This window comes from Rhinopithecus bieti, unplaced genomic scaffold (assembly GCF_001698545.2).
Source record: "Rhinopithecus bieti isolate Rb0 unplaced genomic scaffold, ASM169854v2 scaffold_40368, whole genome shotgun sequence".
NCBI lineage: Eukaryota > Metazoa > Chordata > Mammalia > Primates > Cercopithecidae > Rhinopithecus > Rhinopithecus bieti.
The window spans coordinates 3,075,362-3,092,813 of NW_016817546.1; the positions used below are offsets into that span (position 1 = coordinate 3,075,362).

Below are 17,452 nucleotides of genomic sequence, written 5' to 3' on the forward strand. Positions count from 1 at the left end.
GGCAATACAGGAAGACCTTGTCTCCATTTAAAGAGAGGAGAGGCTTGAAAAGTAAATGCTGTGGCGTGGATGATGCCCGGGAAACCTGCCTGCTCCAAAGCTGGTCTCTGCCTGTTTGTCCTCTACCCGGGCCCAGCTGCCACAGCCCTTTCTGAGGTTGCAGTACATACAGGTGGTGGTGAGACTCCCATCTGCAATGGGATGGCCTTTGGACCTGGGGAGGTGGAGCCCTTCAAATACGGTCCCAAACCAGGCTATGAATCCACAAAATCTGTCTGGCTCAGGATGTTTTTCACATCTGCAGAGTCCGTCTGAACCTGAGGGAGAGGCCAGTGTCTTGGCTGGGAAGGGGAGCAGTGTTGAGACCACAGTTTTGTTTTGTTTTGTTTAAGACAGGGTCTCATTCTGTTGCCTAGGTAGAATACAGTGGTGCAATCTCGGCTCACTGTATCCTTCACCTCCTAGGTTCAAGGGATTCCCGTGCCTCAGCCTCCCGATGCGCCACCACACCCAGCAATTTTGTATTTTTAGTAGAGAAATGAAACTGTCAGTAACTTGCCCAGGGCCAACTTAGGAAGAAATTTAAACATAAGCAATCTGCTCTAGGCCCACATGCATTTGCTCCTTGACACACATACCCCACAGCTGTAGAATGTGGGGACCAAAGCCTCCTGGACACACAGACCAGGCTGCTCTTGAGGGAAGGGCCCCAGCCTCCTCAGGCCCCCAGGCGTGCTTAGCTACACTAACTGGGCCCAATCCTTGATTCTGCCCAACAAGGCCAGCCCCATGGGTCCTGACCACTCTACTGAACTCCAGAAGCTTAGTAATTAATTCTAACCCCAGAAGCTGGCACCACCTCAGCTCTAAATGAGGAATACTAGTGCTCTATCTAGACCCCACTGTAAAATCTTGCAATAACAAGGAACATAATATAGATGTGGAGAGCAGCCAAGGCCAGAGGTTTGGTCCCCAAAGGAACCCCATCCAAGCCTCACTCAGCTGAGGTTTCCTGACAGGAGGGAAAGCTGCCAGCTGAGCTGAGGCCCACACAGGACCAGGCAGGACACCACTCTGTCCTGAGGGCATGGGTGGGAAGGCAGCACTTCCCCGACTCCAGGACACTGGAGAAGAGACTGTCAGGCTGAAATACGTGAGTCCAAAGCCACATGGTTTATTGGGTGGGGCCAAGTGGGCTCTGGCGGCCAAAGTGGGCTATGTGTCACAGTCCTCGGGGACAGCAGCTGTGATGATGAGGGAGGGCTCCAGGACACCTGGGCTGGTGAAGCTCTCCTCTGCACACAGTCTCTGGCCTGGGAGCTGGGAGGCCAGGCCGCCCTGGGCCAGGGACTCCACAATGACCTCCGCTGAGCCCACCTCCAGCTCCGCAGGCGGCTGCAGCGCCACCACCACCATCTTCTCGTCCTCGATGATCAGGTTGCGGAGCTTGCGCTGCCGCGGGTTGTAGTTCTCCACCCGGTCGTGGATTTCCATGTGCCTCCGCAGGTGGGCCTGGCAGGGAAGAAGAGCTCAGGACTTCAGGGGATCCTGGGGGAGGGGAAGGGGCCCGGGGCCTGGCCTACCTGCCGGGTAAACTTGTAGCCGCACTCAGTGCACTCGAACTTCCTCACCCCCTTATGTCGTCTGACATGCACACGCAGTTGCTCCACGGCTGCAGGAGGGAGGAGAACACGGAGGGGATTGTGCAGGAGCCCCGGGCCCCGGGACCCTCAAGGAAGCCCAGCAGGAGGTCGGGACAGGCAGCAAGGGAGGGGACCAAGCCATGGGCAGGGGGTTCTTTCTGCAGTACGCGGGGCCAGTGGTTGAAAAGTGCTGCACAGGCCCTGCCAGGCTCTCCAGTGCCACCCAAGGTCACTACTGCACAGGACACCCCTGCCTTCGAAGCAGGTCCACTCTCAACTCTACCGTGTGGGGCACAAGAGAGGTTCACTGGCAAGAAAGGAGCGTTTCCTCCTCAGAGACCCTCCAACTCAGATGAGCAGGAAAAGGCTCTCCCAGGGTCGCCCAGGTACCTTTGAAGGTCTTGCCGCAGATCTGGCAGAAGTGGGGCCGGCCCTCCTGATGGCGGCTGGCCACATGCCTCAGGAGGGGCCCCTTCTCAGTGAAGCGCTGTTCACAGAACTCGCAACTGAAGGGCCTTTCCCCGGTGTGAGTGCGGTTGTGCTTGTCCAGGCTGGCTGCAGGTACAAGGCAAGAGCTCAGCCTGGGGCCTTGGCCTCGGGATGGGGATGGGGAGGGGAGGGGCGGGGCGTACCTCACCTTGGGTTCGGAAGGTCTTGCCACAGAGGTGGCACTGGAAGGGCTTCTCGCCCGTGTGTGTGCGCAGGTGCATGTTGAGATTGGCCTTTTGGGTGAAGGCGTGGCTGCAGAACTCACACACGTGTGGCCTCTCATTCCTGTTAGGGTGGGAACATAGGGCAGAGGCCATCACCAAGGGAAGTGACCCCCTTTGCTCTGCTACAGCTAGGAGCATGGCTGGTGGAAAGAGGGCTTGGGCAGTGCTAGGAAAGGGGCACCACCTCCACCCCAGAGCAGGACAATCTATGAGCAGGGAATCACAAGAAACTAAGGAAGCTCAGAATCTGCCCCGGGGGCACAGAGGCTTGTCTGAGCCTGAAACAAGTGCCCCCAGCCCCTCTGCCTGGCACAGCTGCTTGCCCTTCGGGTCCCACTACCCCAGAAAGGCTGTAGGCACTAGATTCAGGGTGGAGGCCAAGGGCACACTCATCTGTGTAAAAGTCAGCAAACTGTCTTCCCTGCCGGTGCAAGCCTGGGCTGGCAGCAGGACTGGGCCCCAGGAGTGAACAGGCGACACACACCTGTGCTTGGCCTTGATGTGCATCTGCAGGCCATTCCGGCTGGAGGCCCGGTGCCCACACTCCTCACACACAAACAGCTTCTCACCACGGTGCTTGAAAGCTTCATGCAGCTGCAGCTCTGTCCGAGACAGGAAGCACTTGGCACAGGTGGGGCACTGCAGGCAGACCAGGCAGGCAGAGGGAGGGACCAGGGCCAGGGTGAGAGTAGGGAAGGGCTGCCTGAGAGACCCACAAGCCCCCTCCCCCTGAACAACAGAAAGCACACGGCTGGCTGCCCACTCTGGGCACAGCTCACTCTTGCTCATGCCAGCATCAAAACATGCCCAGCCCTGCCTGTCACTTACTGCATGGGGCTTTGGGGCTCCATGCAGCTTGATCATGTGGCTCTGCAAGTCCTTCTTCTGCATGAACTGCTGGGAGCAGGAGGAACACTGAAAAAGAGGCCCACAGTCATCTCCAGGGCAGCCTGCACCCATGAAACCCTGCCACCCACCCCTGGACTGTAGGGCGGGAATAGGAGGCCCCAGTGAGATGATACTGGGAGGACCCTGATCTGGTGTGAAGGATGGCGCAAGGAAGGGCCCTCAGAGCTCAGCTGCCCAGAGGGTGCCAAGCCTGTCCTCCATGGAAAGAAACAAGGGCCTAATAAGGACCCTGGAGGTGAGGCTGCAGCCAGCAATCCTGTCCAGATAAGGGGGCACTGGACAGGCAGGGAAGGCAGGCTCCCTGACAGCTACTGTGAGGGAGGTGCCTGATAGCACCCCACGTAAAAGGCTCAGCAGGAGGGATCCTGGGGCTACCCACCCCTGGCCCTGGAGACAGGCCAAGCCTGACCTTGTAGGGCATCTCCCCCGTGTGAGACACCATGTGCACCCGCAGCTCCATCCTCCGGCGGAATGTCTCCTGGCACACGGAGCATGTGAAGACCTGGCAGTGTGAGGGGCAAGCATCAGCGGGGGCCTCTGCCTGTGACAGCAGCCTCTGCCCGGGCTTCCGCTTGCTGCTGGGAAGAGTCTGTCTGGGCAGGGGGGGATGCTAGGGTAGGAGAGGGCAACAGGTAACCTGCCTGGCCTGACCGTCACTGAGTGCTGCAAGCCCACCGCACACCAGGCCCTTCTCAAGCCCAGACAGACTGGGGGCAGGGTCCGAGCGGCCTCACCCACAGTCCCTGGCCCCAGTGGCTGCTGGCGGGCCTCTAGAAAGAGTAGGTCTGGGTGTCAGCGGCCCTGACACAGAAGCCAGCAGTGGGGTTGCTGGGGGTGGCCAGGGGGCCTTTTCCTGCTGCCATTCCCTGTAGAGGCTCCCCTTCTCCAAAGCCCAAGGTGGAGGTGGGCAAGGGGCCTAGAAAGGCCAACCCCAAATGCCTCCCACAGAGTCCCTCCTATGCCTGTCCCTTCCGCCCTCAGGACCTGTGTCCCCACCTGTACCAGGGCATGGACCTGATGACATCCAAGGACCCCACAGCTTTCCTGAGTTTACAGTACCCCTCTCAGACAGTCTCCTGGGGCCCTTCCCGGATGGCAGGAAGACAGGGAGGCCAGTGTGCCCTGCCCACAAGTACCTGGGCCAGCTCCCAAGTACCTGTTCCGAGCGATTCATGCAATTCCGGGCTTCATGCTCCAGGAGGTTCTCCTTCCGAAAGTAACACTTCCCACACTTGGGACACTCAAAGGGTTTCTCCCCAGTATGTTTCCTGCCAGGAGAAGCCACAGGGGTGGGGTGGCTGAGAGGGTTTCCCATCTCTCCCTCACCCAGGGCCCCTCCTGGGTCCCTTCTAAGGGGAACAAGTGTTCTGAGGTGACACCAGCTGGTTAAGGTGCAGGGACAAGCCCAGAAGCCTCTCCCAGCATGGAGACTCTCTGCAAGGGAGAGTGCCGTGGCAAGAGGCTCACAAAGGTCCTAAGAGGCTGCCATGATCTGACCAGCACAGAGGCCTATGGGGAGGCCCAGTTGGCCGCATTCTGTCTGCAGACAGAGGCAGATCTTGGGTCTTGACTACTAGAGAAGCAACTCAAGGCTTCCAAGAGCTTCAAACCCAAGGCCAGATCCTCACCTGACTCCACTGCCCCACCTAGGCCGGCAACAGTTTCTCCCGGGTAGCCAGGGGAGCTGCCTATCTGGTCTCCTGGCTCTGTGACTGCCTCCCCCACAGGTTTCAGTTCAGGAGCCAGAAAGACCCTTTAGTTTAAAGTGAGACCTCAGCACCTCTTGGCTCACATATCCCCAGTGCTCCCCATTCAAAGGGCCCGGGAGGCCCCTCAGGGCAGAGGCAGCCCTCCCCTTGCCTGCTTCTCTCCCAGGGTGTCATCTGGCCACCTGGATCAGGCATGTGCCTCCTTGCTGCCTGTCACGGCCCCAGGATCCTCCTACCCCAGCGCCCTGGCTCTTCCCTCTACCCAGATCCTCCCCAGTCACCCACTTGGTCAACTTCTTTGCCTCCTTTGAGTCTCTGCGTAAATCTCACCTTCTGAGTAAGACTGCCGAGAGCCTGGCTACTTAAAATCGCAATCGAACCCAACCCCCAACCCCCCAACCCCTTGGCCCGCCTCTGCTTTTTTTTTTTCCGCAGCACTTCCTCACCATCTACTGCAGGCAGATGGACTTATCTGTTACCTGCATTGCCCGGCAAGCAGGTCGGCTGCATAAGGACCTTTATTTAGTTCCCTTAAATGCATCCCAAGCACCCACACAGCCTTGCTGGCCACCTGGTAGACTGTTGAATGAATGAACTAAATGAACTTGACCTCAGAGTCCCTGTGCAGCCTGCGACAGCCCCTCCCACCTGCCAGAGGCCAAGCATCTCTCTCATCCTCTTCCTCTACAGCAACTATCTTCATCCCCCATCAAAATGACTTCATGAAGCCATCCCCTCCCAGTTCTCAGGGTCAGTTCAGCAAGCTGAAGCCCAAGGAAGGGATGGAAACCACCCCAGTCTTACCCCGGCAAGGCACTTGAGAGCGAGCATCCAGTAGCACACAGGCTGCCCCAGGACACCCCCGACACTGGAGTCATCCCAACATTCCACTGGCAGCAGCTGCCCCAAACATGGTGCACAGGGACAGCAAATAGATTTCCCCCTGCTCCCATTCCAGGTGATTACTAGTGTGCCGCCCTACCTGGCTTGGCAAAAAAAAACACCATGATAGACTAGTGATGTCTTGGCTGGGAGTGGCAGGATTGGAAGGCATGTCACTGGGCCACCATTCCCACAGGGCTTGAAGAGACTCCAGAGCAGTGCTGCCCAAGGGGACTCTCCATGATGATGGAAATGTGCTATGTCAGCACTGCCTGATTCAGCCACCAGGAGCCACGTGGTTCCTCACCACTTCAGATTTGGCTAATATATCTGAGGAACTGAATTTTTATTTAATTTAAAATTTTAAGTTAAAATAGCCCCTGGGGGCTGGGCACAGTGGCTCACACCTGTAATCCCAGCACTTTTGGGAGGCCGAGGCAGGTGGATCACAAGGTCAGGAGGTTGAGATCAGCCTGGCCAATATGGTGAAACCCGTCTCTACTAAAAAGTAAAAAAATGGCTGGGCGCAGTGGCTCACGCCTGTAATCCCAGCACTTTGGGAGGCTGAGGCAGGCGGATCACGAGGTCAGGAGTTCAAGACCAGCCTGACCAACATGCTGAAACCCCGTCTCTGCTAAAAATACAAAAAAATTAGCCGGGTGTGGTGGCACACGCCTGTAATCCCAGCTTCTCAGGAAGCTGAGGCAGGAGAATTGCTTGAACCTGGGAGGCAGAGGTTGTAGTGAGCAGAGATGGAGCCACTGTACTCCAGCCTGGGTGACAGAGGAGAGACTTGTCTCCAAAAAAAAAAAAAGTAAAAAAATTAGCTAGGCGTAGTGGCGTGTGCCTGCAATACCACCTACTCAGGAGGCTGAGGCGGGAGAATCACTTAAACCTGGGAGGTGGAGGTTGCAGTAAATCAAGATCGTGCCACTGCACTCCAACCTGGGTGACACAGTGAGACTCTGTCTCAAAAAAAAAAAAAAAAAAAACAGGCCGGGCATGGTGGCTTACGCCTGTAGTCCCAGCACTTTGGGAGGCCAAGGCAGGTGGATCACGAGGTCAGGAGTTTAATACCAGCCTGGTCAAGATGGTGAACCCCATCTCTACTAAAAATACAAAAATTAGCTGGGCGTGGTGGCAGGCACCTGTAAACCCAGCTACTCAGGAGGCTGAGGCAGAAGCATCGCTTGAACCTGGGAGGTGGAGGTTGCAGTGAGCCGATATCATGCCACTGCACTCCAGCCTGGGCAACAGAGTGAGACTCCGTCTCAAAAAAAATAAAGTAAAATAAAATAAAATAAAAAATAACATAGGCCAAGCGTGGTGGCTCACACCTGTAATCCCAACACTTTGGGAGGCCAAGGTGGGCAGATCGCAAGGTCAGGAGATCAAGACCATCTTGGCCAACATGGTGAAACCCTGTCTCCACTAAAATACAAAAAATTAGCCAGGTTTGGTGGCGCATGCCTGTAATCCCAGCTACTTTGGAGGCTGAGGCAGAGGAATCGCTTGAACCCAGAAGGCAGACATTGCAGTGACCTGAGATCGTGCCACTGCACTCTAACCTGGTGACAGAGGAAGACTCCAACTCAAAAACAAAAACAAACCAAAAAAACATAGAATAGCCCCTGGGGGCTGGGCATGGTGACTCAAACCTATAATTCTAGCACTTTGGGAGGCCAGGGTGGGTGGATTCCTTGAACCTTGGAGTCTGAGACCAGCCTGGTCTCAGACAAAACCTTGTCTCCACTAAATGTAAAAATAAAAATTTTAATAGCCCCTGGAGTTCCTGGTTACTTTATTTGACACTGAAGGTTTAGGTAACTGGACTTTAATACTCCACTGACACCCCAGAGTGAACACTTCCCTGGAAACACAGGTAGCACTGACCCAAGGCTCAGCATTGTGGCCCAAAGCCCACACTGCCAGGCTTCAAGCCCACACTGCCAGGCTTCAGAAACACCTAAGGTTGGGCCTCAGCTCTAGCACACGGGCCACAGGTTTCTCATTCTGTCAGCAGAGGCCAGCTGAAGGTCAAGGTCCACAGTGGGTGGAACCTGTTGACAAGATGTCCACAAACCCATCTCCAACCACAGTACTCACAGGACAGTGAGGAAGAAGAATCTAACCCAAAGCAGACTCTCACTTCCTGACTGTCAGAGGTGTGCCAAGGCCAGGCACTACGTGGGTCCGCGAAGGATCCCCCAGCCCCTACCTCACCCAGAAGTGGGACGTGCAAGACCCCTCCCCCGACGCGGGAATGGCAGACAGGAAAATAGAAAAACAGAATGTTTACCTGTTGTGGACTTTTAGATAATATTTGCTGAGGAACTTTTTATGACATGTGGGGCATTCGACCGGCACCGCTGTACCTTTTCTGTTTTCAGCAGGCTCAGCTGCTACGGAGCCCGCGCTCAGGGCTGGCTCAGCTGCACAGGGCTTTCGGATTACATTTGACTTCCTCCTGGTCAGCACAGCCTCAGGCTCAGACATGTAATCACCATCCCCGTCGTCCTCCACTTGAACCACCACTTCCCACTAGGGCACAATAGGCAGCAGGAGGGGGTGGGGTCACCAAATGAATCAGCAGGAGTTGCAGGGACCCAGCTCCAGTTCCATCCCAAGCCCCGACCCTGACAAGTCCCTTCATCAGACACTGTTCCTTCAGGGGCCCAAGGCAGAGCATCTGAATCTTGGATTCAGAGGAAAGTGACTGTGTTTGTGGGGAACTGGAAGCTCGGATGGAAACACTACCCTGGGGAAACACCTGTAACCCTGATGCTGCCCACTCCTCTCAGGAAGGTGGCAACCATGAATAGCTGGGGCTTGCACAAAGGTCAGCCTGAGATCACCAGCTTCCTTTGTTTGGAGAAAGCCTGTTCCAAACCCACATTAACAGAGATTGTCTTAAGGTCTTTTTTTTTTTTTTTTTTGAGACAGGGTCTTGCTCTGTCGCCTAGGCTAGAGAGTAGTGGTACCATCTCAGCTCACTGCAACCTCCACTTCCTGGGCTCAAGTGATCCTCCCACCTCACCCTCCCAAGTAGCTAGGATTACAGGTGTGTACCACCACACTCGGCTAATTTTTGTATTTTCTTTGTACAGATGAGGCCTCGCCATGTTGCCAGGCTGGTCTCGAACTCCCAAGCTCAAGTGATCCACACCCCCCCTTGGCCTCCCAAAGTGCTAGGATTACAATGGACTTCGTCCATCCCTGTCATCCTCCACTTGAACCACTCACGTGAATGAGCCATCACACCCAGCCCAGGGTCCCTATTATACCAAAAAAAAGTGTCTGTTCCCTCTATTTGTCTCCCCAGTCCCATCACCCTGGGCACAGTACCTCATTACTCCCGCCCTGTAGCTGGCCACTTTCAGCCTCGAAGGGCCTTGGGGGCACTTTGCAGTCCTCAGGTTCCTTGTCCTCGGGGGAACAAGGCTTCAAGGCCTGCTTGAGTTTCCCACAGAGGGAGGAGGGGCTCTCTCTCTGAGCTGGGGAATGGAGCTGGGGCCTCTGAGGACTATGACTGCCTCTGGGCTCCTGATCTCTGGGGACTAGACCCAGAGTCCTCGAAACTTCCTCTTCTTGCAAGCCTGCCGGCTCCTTGACGAGGCTGTTCACATTCTGGGAGGCAGGGAGCCCCAGCCCACTCTGGCCACCTGCTGCCTGTCCCACTGAAGTTTTGGGCTTGAAGCTCTGGCACAGCTCTACGGCCTCTGGCACTCGCAACTCCCTGGCTGCCAGAAGCACCTGATCCCGGTTCCCTGAGGTGAGAGCGAGGTGACCAGTGTAGAAAAAGTCCAACAAGAGGCCAAAGATCTCAGCGAAGCCAGCAGGGAGGACGACACTACCTCCTGAGCCATCCCCGTAGAGGCTCTGGAAGAAGTGGCTGCAGCAGGCAAGGACACTCCAGTGCGCCTTAAACACCAAGCCCCCCACGTCCAGAGTGGCGTCGCAGTACTGGCCCTTCTCCCGCTGCTTGTTGAGCTCCTGCAGAACCCTCACACTGTGCTGGACGAAGGAGCCGTCCATGGTCTGGAGGGCGGGGAGGCAGAAGTGACACCCTGGCCAGCCCAAGCGAGGGTATGCAAGGGAAAGCCCCTGGAGTCGAAGAGAGAGAAAGGGGAAGTTGGCCTCCACTCAAATAATCACATTTATCAGCACGAGGGCTTCGGTCAAGGTGGGGGTGCACGCGGAGGGCAGGAACACACTTGACAGCCTCCCGGGGACTGGGGGCCATATTGGATTGGCCAGGGGGGATGCTGACGGGGAGTCAGGGTCATGAAAAAGGGCCTGGTGGGAAAAATCCAAGTTTGGGGAAAAAAGGCACGGGATGAGCGCGAACTGACTGGCCCGGCACAGTGAGAGGATCCTGGACTGGGAAGGACGGCGGCCGCGGACAGGTGAACGGAGCCCACGCCGCGCCCACAGGTCCCGAGTGGCCGAGCGGAAGGCAGCCACGGCGGCCCGCAGCCCCTCCCTCCCTCACCCCGCGCCCTCCTCACCCAGGCAGGTCCTCCCTGAGCCGGCCCCACCAGCCCCTGGCTCCGTCGCCTCCACAGCCCACGAACCAACTGCCCGGCTATGCGTGCCCCGCCGACCGTGCGGAGTCGCCGCCGTCTCCGCGCCGGACGTGACGTCAGAGCGTGCCGGCCAGGAGGGGAGCCTCGGAAGCGTAGAGCTTCTAGCTCCGGCACCCGAGGGCGGGGCCCCGCAGAGAACGGCCAATGGGATGAGGGGATGAGGCCACGCCTTGTTCTTTTGGCGCTGGGCCCGCCTCCGGGGTTGCCTAGCAACGTCAAGCTGGGCATCCAGCGTTTTCCAGGTTCTGGGTTCAGACTTGAATCCGCGACACCTCACCCTCTTCCCCGACAGGAGACCAGATACGCATTTCATTTCTTTATTTTGGCAGCCCGGAGCCTGGTCTGGGCCCTCCCGGGCGCTTACACGTCCCAACCCCAGACTGAGGTGCCCAAAGGCCTCCCAAACAGCCCCGGCCTGCTCGACCTTCGACCCTCAGGACAGAGAAGGCTACCAGCTATGCCTGCTGATCCCACTGGTCAGGTGGAGCCGCGGTGCCTCGTGTAGTCCTGAATGGAGGCCTGGAAGTGCTCTGTGCTGTTGAGGTCTGGGCGGCAGAGGATCACGTAGCACTTGGGCAGAAAATACCCGCCGAAGCCGCTGCTCAGGCTGCTCAGCCCAGCCAGCATGTTGACCGCGGGCAGATACTTGCCGTCGTAGATGCTGGCCGTGGTGAAGAAGGCGATCCAGGACATGAAGTTGAAGAGCAGGCTGAAGGTGACACATTTGGCCTCGTTGTAGTTCTCTGGCAAGTCCTTGCCCAGGTAGCTGCAGGCAAAGGCACTGATGGAGAGAAGGCCATTGTAGACAAAGGCCAGTATGAAGCCCAGGGAGTTGGCCTCCGTGCACTCAAGCATCACCAGATGGGGGAAGCGCTGGTATTCCCTAGTGGGCAGTGGAGTCCACACCACCAGCCAAGTTAGACAGATAAGCAGCTGAGACGCTGAGATGATCATCACAAACAGGCCAGCACCATGGTTTTGGACCCAGGCGTGGTAGAATGTAGGTGCCTTGGTGGAAAACTTGAAGATGATGATTAGTTGGAAGGAGCGAACTGTCAGGCAGGACAGGAAGATGGTGAAACCAAGGGCAAAGAGGGCCTGGCGCAGCAAGCATGCAGGCCTCGTGGGCTCCCCAAAGAAGCCATAGAGGCTGCTGCTACCTGCTGCCAGGGAGCCCAGCATAAGAAAGCACAGGCGGCCCCCTGCTGACCTCACCACAGGGGTGTCTAGGTGCCAGGCAAACAGGCCAGCAGTCCCAAGCAGCAACAGCAGCAGCAGCGTGTTAGCTGCCAGCAGCACCCAAGAGGTGTGCTCTTGACAAGCCAAAAACACCACAGTGCGCGGGAAGCAGGTCTGGCTTCCCTCAGGTGCCCACTCTTCTTTCCCACAAGGCTGGCATCTGTAGAGGTCTGAAAGGGAAGGCCAAGAAGGTTCCTGAGAGCCAGATGAGCAGAGTAGGAATAGGAAATAGGGGCCTGCAAGATACTGGGAGAATTGTACCCAGGCAGCTAGACTGTGCTAGGCATGGTGGGATGGGGGTAGCCGGGAGTGGGGCCTGAGGCCAAGCATTTCCTCAAAATGCCTGTATTAATTACAGACTCTGGAGACACACAGGTCAGTTCTATATGGCTCATGATCCCATGAGGGTTTTGCAAACCCTAGGGAGGACCTTACCCTGGTAGCTCTGCCCACGTAACAGAGAGGCTACGATCCAATGGGAGCAGCCTGCTCCCAAGGGAGGGCATTTTAACCCCTCTCTCTCTCCAGCATTTCCATGAACCATTTTCCTTAGCTGCTGCTCTGTGGTTTCTCTGAGGCCTGACCCTCTGAGGACAGAAGGGAAGTATTCCTGTCCCTACAGAGATGGTGAAAGGAAAGAATGTGGCCCCTGGACACCAACGAAGGACATGAGTCCTTAGCTATTTAATTTGCTCTCTGTTCTTGATCTTGCATTGCTGGATGGGGAATGCTGTTTTTTTCTCTGTTGCAGACATGCTAGTATCTGTATTCAGGCCAAGCTGTTCAAGGAGCTAGTGTCTTTGGCACGGGCAACAGAAGGGAGAGCAGGACAAGAGGGCACAAAGGGGACAATAGCTACATTCATTTAGAGAAAGAGGTTGAGGCCGGGCGCGGCGGCTCAAGCCTGTCATCCCAGCACTTTGGGAGGCCGAGACGGGCGGATCACGAGGTCAGGAGATCGAGACCATCCTGGCGAACACGGTGAAACCCCGTCTCTACTAAAATACAAAAAACTAGCCGGGCGAGGTGGCGGGCGCCTGTAGTCCCAGCTACTCGGAGGCTGAGGCAGGAGAATGGTGTAAACCCGGGAGGCGGAGCTTGCAGTGAGCTGAGATCCGGCCACTGCACTCCAGCCTGGGCGACAGAGCGAGACTCCGCCTCAAAAAAAAAAAAAAAAAGAGAGAAAGAGGTTGAATTCAGGATACGATTGCATTTGTAGGAGTTGTGATGACAGCTGTCTAATAGAGGACACACCTTGGTCTAAGGATTTCAGTTGGCTGATTCTTTCTTTTTTTTTTTTTTTTTTTTTTTTTCAGATGGAGTTTTGCTTTTGTTGCCCAGGCTGGAGTGCAATGGTGCAATTTCAGCTCACCACAACCTCTGCCTCCCGGGTTCGAGAGATTCTCCTGCCTCATCTTCCCGAATAGCTCGGATTACAGGCACATACCACAACACCCAGCTAATTTTTTTTGTATTTTTAGTAGAGATGGAGTTTCACCATGTTGCTCAGGCGGGTCTCGAACTCCTGATCCTCAGGTGATCCTCTCGTCTTGGCCTCCCAAAGTGCTGGGATTACAGGCGTGAGCCACCGTGACCAGCCTCTTTTTTTTTTTTTTTTTTTGAGACGGAGTCTTGCTCTGTCGCCCAGGCTGGAGTGCAGTGGCCGGATCTCAGCTCACTGCAAGCTCCGCCTCCCGGGTTTACACCATTCTCCTGCCTCAGCCTCCTGAGTAGCTGGGACTACAGGCGCCCGCCACCTCGCCTGGCTAGTTTTTTGTATTTTTTTAGTAGAGACGGGGTTTCACCATGTTAGCCAGGATGGTCTCGATCTCCTGACCTCGTGATCCGCCCGCCTTGGCCTCCCAAAGTGCTGCGGTTACAGGCATGAGCCACTGCACCCAGCGGCTGATTCTCTTTATCAGAATTCTGTCTGGTAGCAGGAGTCCTCCAACCTGAAGCTAACTGGCAGCCAAGTGACTGGGCCCTGGTTCTGGGGCAGGGCATGTGCACATGGGGACCAAGGGAGGCCTCCCTCCACTGTGTAGCCCCCGGGAGTGCTGGGTAGCTCGCCTGCTCCATTGCCCACTCACCACTCTTGTTAAGGAAGGTCCCAGCCCCACAGGGCACACACTCAAAGCAACAGTGATGGAAACCTGTAACCACTCGCTGATGCCCTTCAAGACAGTCACTGGAACACACAGAGTTAGGTACCTGTAAGAAGCCAGAGGGGCCAGCTCACATGTGGAACAGAAAACAGAATCTCTGTGCATCTGCCCTCAGGGCTCACTCCCAGGGCAGGGCCCCTGGTAATGTGAACTTCCGCCCCAGGGCATCTGCACACTCGCCTATGAATGTCTTCCCTGCTTCCCTGGCCAGGATGGGTAGAGTGGTGGCAGCTGGACCCCTGGGGTCCCCCTCCTGCTCCCTGTACACTGTGTCAGCATCACCCCCAGGCTCTAGGCTGCCCATAAGGTAGTTACCTGGTGAATGGCCACATCCCCATTACCTGGTTGTCCTTTCCATGCCACTGGATTTTGGTCTCATTTATGTCTAGCTGAACTGGATACCACGTGGAGGAACCAAGGACTGTGAAGGTCCACTTCGGCCCACTCCAGTCCCAGGCAATTATGTTATAGCTACTGAGGGGGTCTCCATTGTCATTAAACATCACAGTGTCCTCGTGTAGAAGGAAATTCACCTTGTGGATCTGCTCCAAAAGCTGAAAGAAACACATATCACAAAGCCACCATAGACAGCACAGACCCACATGGTCCCAGAAGCAAGGGCATGGGGCCTTCCTGGGTTTCCATCCTGGTGGTTTCAGCCCATCGAGAAGGTATAGTCCCTTCCTTCTTAGGAAGCCCCTCAACCCTCCCCACCAACCTCCTGAGAGGAGGCCTCTAACAAAGGCTCCTTTACAGACAGTTTTAGCCCTGGACCTTGTCACTTGACACTTCCAAGACACAGTGGGTGAGAGAAGGTAAGGATCAGAGAGAAAGATCTGTCCAAGAGAAGAGAGCTCACGCCTGTAATCCCAGCATTTTGGGAGGCTGAAGCAGGAGGATCACTTGATGCCAGGAGTTCGAGACCAGCTTGGCCAACGTGGTGAAACCCCATCTCTACTAAAAATACAAAAATTAGGCCAGGCGCAGTCGTTCACGCCTGTAATCCCAGCACTTTGGGAGGCCGAGACAGGCGGATCACGAGGTCAGGAGATCGAGACCATCCTAGCTATCATGGTGAAACCCCATCTCTACTAAAAATACAAAAACATTAGCCGGGCATAGTGGCAAGCACCTGTAGTCCCAGCTACTCGGGAGGCTGAGGCAGGAGAATGGTGTGAACCTGGGAGGCAGAGCTTGCAGTGAGCTGAGAGCATGCCACTGCATTCCAGCCTGGGCAACAGAGCGAGACTCCGTCTCAAAAAAAAAAAAAGAAAAATTAGCTAGGCGTGATGGTGGGTGCTTGTAATCTCAGCTACTCAGGAGGCCGGGGCAGGATAATCACTTGAACCCAGAAGGTGGAAGTTGCAGTGAGCTGAGATCACATCACTGCACTGCAGCCTGGGCAACAGAGCCAGATTCTGTCTCAAAAAAAACAGTCCTGGGCCGGGCGCGGTGGCTCAAGCCTGTAATCCCAGCACTTTGGGAGGCCGAGACGGGCGGATCACGAGGTCAGGAGATCGAGACCACCCTGGCTAACACAGTGAAACCCCGTCTCTACTAAAAAATACAAAAAACTAGCCGGGGAGGTGGCAGGCGCCTGTAGTCCCAGCTACTCAGGAGGCTGAGGCAGGAGAATGGCGTAAACCCGGGAGGCGGAGCTTGCAGTGAGCTGAGATCCGGCCACTGCACTCCACGAAACTCCGTCTCAAAAAAAAAAAAAAAAAAAAAAAAAAGTCCATAAGTTAGTCGCATTTATCACCCTTGGCATTTAGGGTGACCAGAGAGTGCCCACTCTGCTCGTCTCAGGATTGGCTGTTCTCCCTGACAGAAGGTGCTGGGTGGGCTCTCTTACCTGCCAGGGGTAGACTCGGCCCCTGGAACAAACTCCAGAGGCACAGCCCAGGAGCTGGTGGAGGCCATGGGCCACTGCATACACAGCCTGGTACGCGTTGTAGGCAGAACTCATGGAGAAGCCTTTGAGCTTGGGCATCGTGTGTGCCGTGAAAGCTTCACATTCTCTGCAGACCTGATTGCTGCTGCAGCAGGAGCTCTTGTGGCAAGGCCTAGGGGCTCCCTTGTCTGCCCGGGCATAGGCTTCTTCAAATGCCTTCAGGCCAGGCACAGTCCTCTTCTGGATGGCTACGCCCAGCACCATCCCAATGCGCTGGATCCCGGGCACCCCAGTGATGTGCCTGGAGAGGGCCCAGGCCTCTGAGGCGACCCACACCTTGCCAGTCAGGTTGGCCAGCACCACAGACTCGAAAAACACCCTGGCCAATGGCCGGTTGGAAAAAACGACCACAACGGTGGCCGTGGCCTGGGCCAGGTGGCGCATCAGGCGCTGCATCCTCTCATCGCCTACCTGGGCCGAGAAGGGCACGATGTCCTTGAAAGCAATGCAGATCCCCTGATCAGTGGCCTGCTTCTCCAGTGCCTGCACCCCTAGCTGCCCATAGTCGCCACTGCTGCCAACCAGAGAGATCCAGGTCCACCCGAACCTCTGCAGCAGCAGCACCATGGTCTCCACCTGGTACTTGTCGTTGGGGATGGTGCGCAGGAAAGAGGGATACTGCCGCTTCACGCTGAGCGTCTCGCTGCTGGCCCCATAGCTGATCTGTGGGAGGTGCCATTCAGCCAGTTCAGTGGCATAAGTCTCCACTGAAGGCCCCCCAATGCCTGGGCCTGTGCTGGGTGTGGGGATGCAGGGAGCAGGGGAGACCAGGAGAGCACCACTCACCCTGTGACACTGACAAATCACCTGCGAAGGCTCCACCAGGACGGGTTGTGGGGGAGGAGTGGGAATCTGCCTGGGAACAAGAGGGGAGGGGATGCATTCCAAGCAAAGGAGACAAAACTTGCATAGGAGTGAAATAGTCCCGTGTGTTTGGGGACCTTCAGGGACTTCCGCTGGAGGCAGTTTGCAAGGAAGAAGAGAAGCATGTGTAGGTCAGGGCAGAAGTTAGGTCAGTGGCCTGTTAGGAACCGTGCCTCACAGGAGGAGGTGAGCAGCTGGTGAGTAAGCAAAGCTTCATCTATATTTACAGCTGCTCCCTTCCTGTCAGATCAGCACCAGCATCAGATTCTTGTAGGAGCATGAACCCTACTGTGAACTGCGCATGTGAGGGATCTGGGTTGCGCGCTACTTATGAGAATCTAATGTCTGATGACCTGTCTCTGTCTCCCGTCACCCCCAGATGGGACCATCTAGTTGCAGGAAAACAAGCTCAGGGCTCCCACTGATTCTACATGATGGGGAGTTGTAGAATTATTTTATTATATTAATACATGATGGCCAGGTGCAGTGGCTCACGCCTGTAATCCCAGCACGTTGGGAGGCCGAGGTGGGCGGATCACGAGGTCAGGAGTTTGAGACCAGCCTGGCCAATATGGCAAAACCCCGTCTCTGCTAAAAACTACACAAATTACCCGGGCGTGGTGGTGAGTGCCTGTACTCCCAGCTACTTCGGAGGCTGAGGCAGGAGAATTGCTTGAACCCGGGAGGTGGAGGTTGCAGTGAGCTGAGATCACACCACTGCACTCCAGCCTGGGCGACAGAGCGAGACTCCGTCTCAAAAAATATATATATATATTTTTTTTTATTTATAA

General features: G+C 56.0%; 2 protein-coding genes across 3 annotated transcripts in view; both read right to left on the bottom strand.

Moving 5' to 3' along the window:
- Positions 1–1,150: 1,150 nt before the first annotated feature.
- On the bottom strand, positions 1,151–10,503 carry ZBTB48 (zinc finger and BTB domain containing 48). Of its 2 annotated transcripts, none has more exons than XM_017856038.1 (11): positions 10,365–10,503; positions 9,202–9,960; positions 8,156–8,397; positions 4,422–4,533; positions 3,675–3,767; positions 3,185–3,271; positions 2,841–2,995; positions 2,281–2,417; positions 2,034–2,198; positions 1,584–1,672; positions 1,151–1,512 (listed from the first exon to the last, which is right to left on the bottom strand). In XM_017856038.1, the coding sequence occupies exons 2-11, from the start codon at positions 9,889–9,891 to the stop codon at positions 1,216–1,218; spliced, it is 2,067 nt and encodes a 688-aa protein (XP_017711527.1). In that variant the 5' UTR covers positions 9,892–9,960; positions 10,365–10,503; the 3' UTR covers positions 1,151–1,215. The 2 variants fall into 2 exon arrangements, with proteins under 2 accessions (XP_017711527.1, XP_017711526.1); XM_017856037.1 differs by having other exon boundaries at positions 3,645–3,767; positions 10,365–10,489.
- Positions 10,504–10,745: 242 nt separating this feature from the next.
- TAS1R1 (taste 1 receptor member 1) overlaps positions 10,746–17,452 on the bottom strand; it is a 23,791-nt gene continuing 17,084 nt past the window's right edge. Inside the window, exons 3-6 of the mRNA XM_017856036.1 lie at positions 15,699–16,460; positions 14,188–14,400; positions 13,772–13,892; positions 10,746–11,851 (exon numbers count right to left, since the gene is read on the bottom strand). Coding sequence (XP_017711525.1) covers positions 10,920–11,851; positions 13,772–13,892; positions 14,188–14,400; positions 15,699–16,460 — 2,028 coding nt within the window. The 3' untranslated portion in view covers positions 10,746–10,919. The remainder of the gene's footprint in view (positions 11,852–13,771; positions 13,893–14,187; positions 14,401–15,698; positions 16,461–17,452) is intronic.

What these genes read in the sequence shown, in the direction of transcription:
- ZBTB48 (XM_017856037.1), bottom strand. Translation starts at nt 9,891, where the DNA reads ATGGACGGCTCCTTCGTCCAGCACAGTGTGAGGGTTCTGCAGGAGCTC. An exon ending in GCATGAATCGCTCGGAACAG is followed by an intron (nt 3,768 to 4,421) that starts GTACTTGGGAGC and finishes TCACACTGCCAG; the next exon opens with GTCTTCACATGCTCCGTGTG. An exon ending in GCTACAAGTTTACCCGGCAG is followed by an intron (nt 1,513 to 1,583) that starts GTAGGCCAGGCC and finishes CTTCCCTGCCAG; the next exon opens with GCCCACCTGCGGAGGCACAT.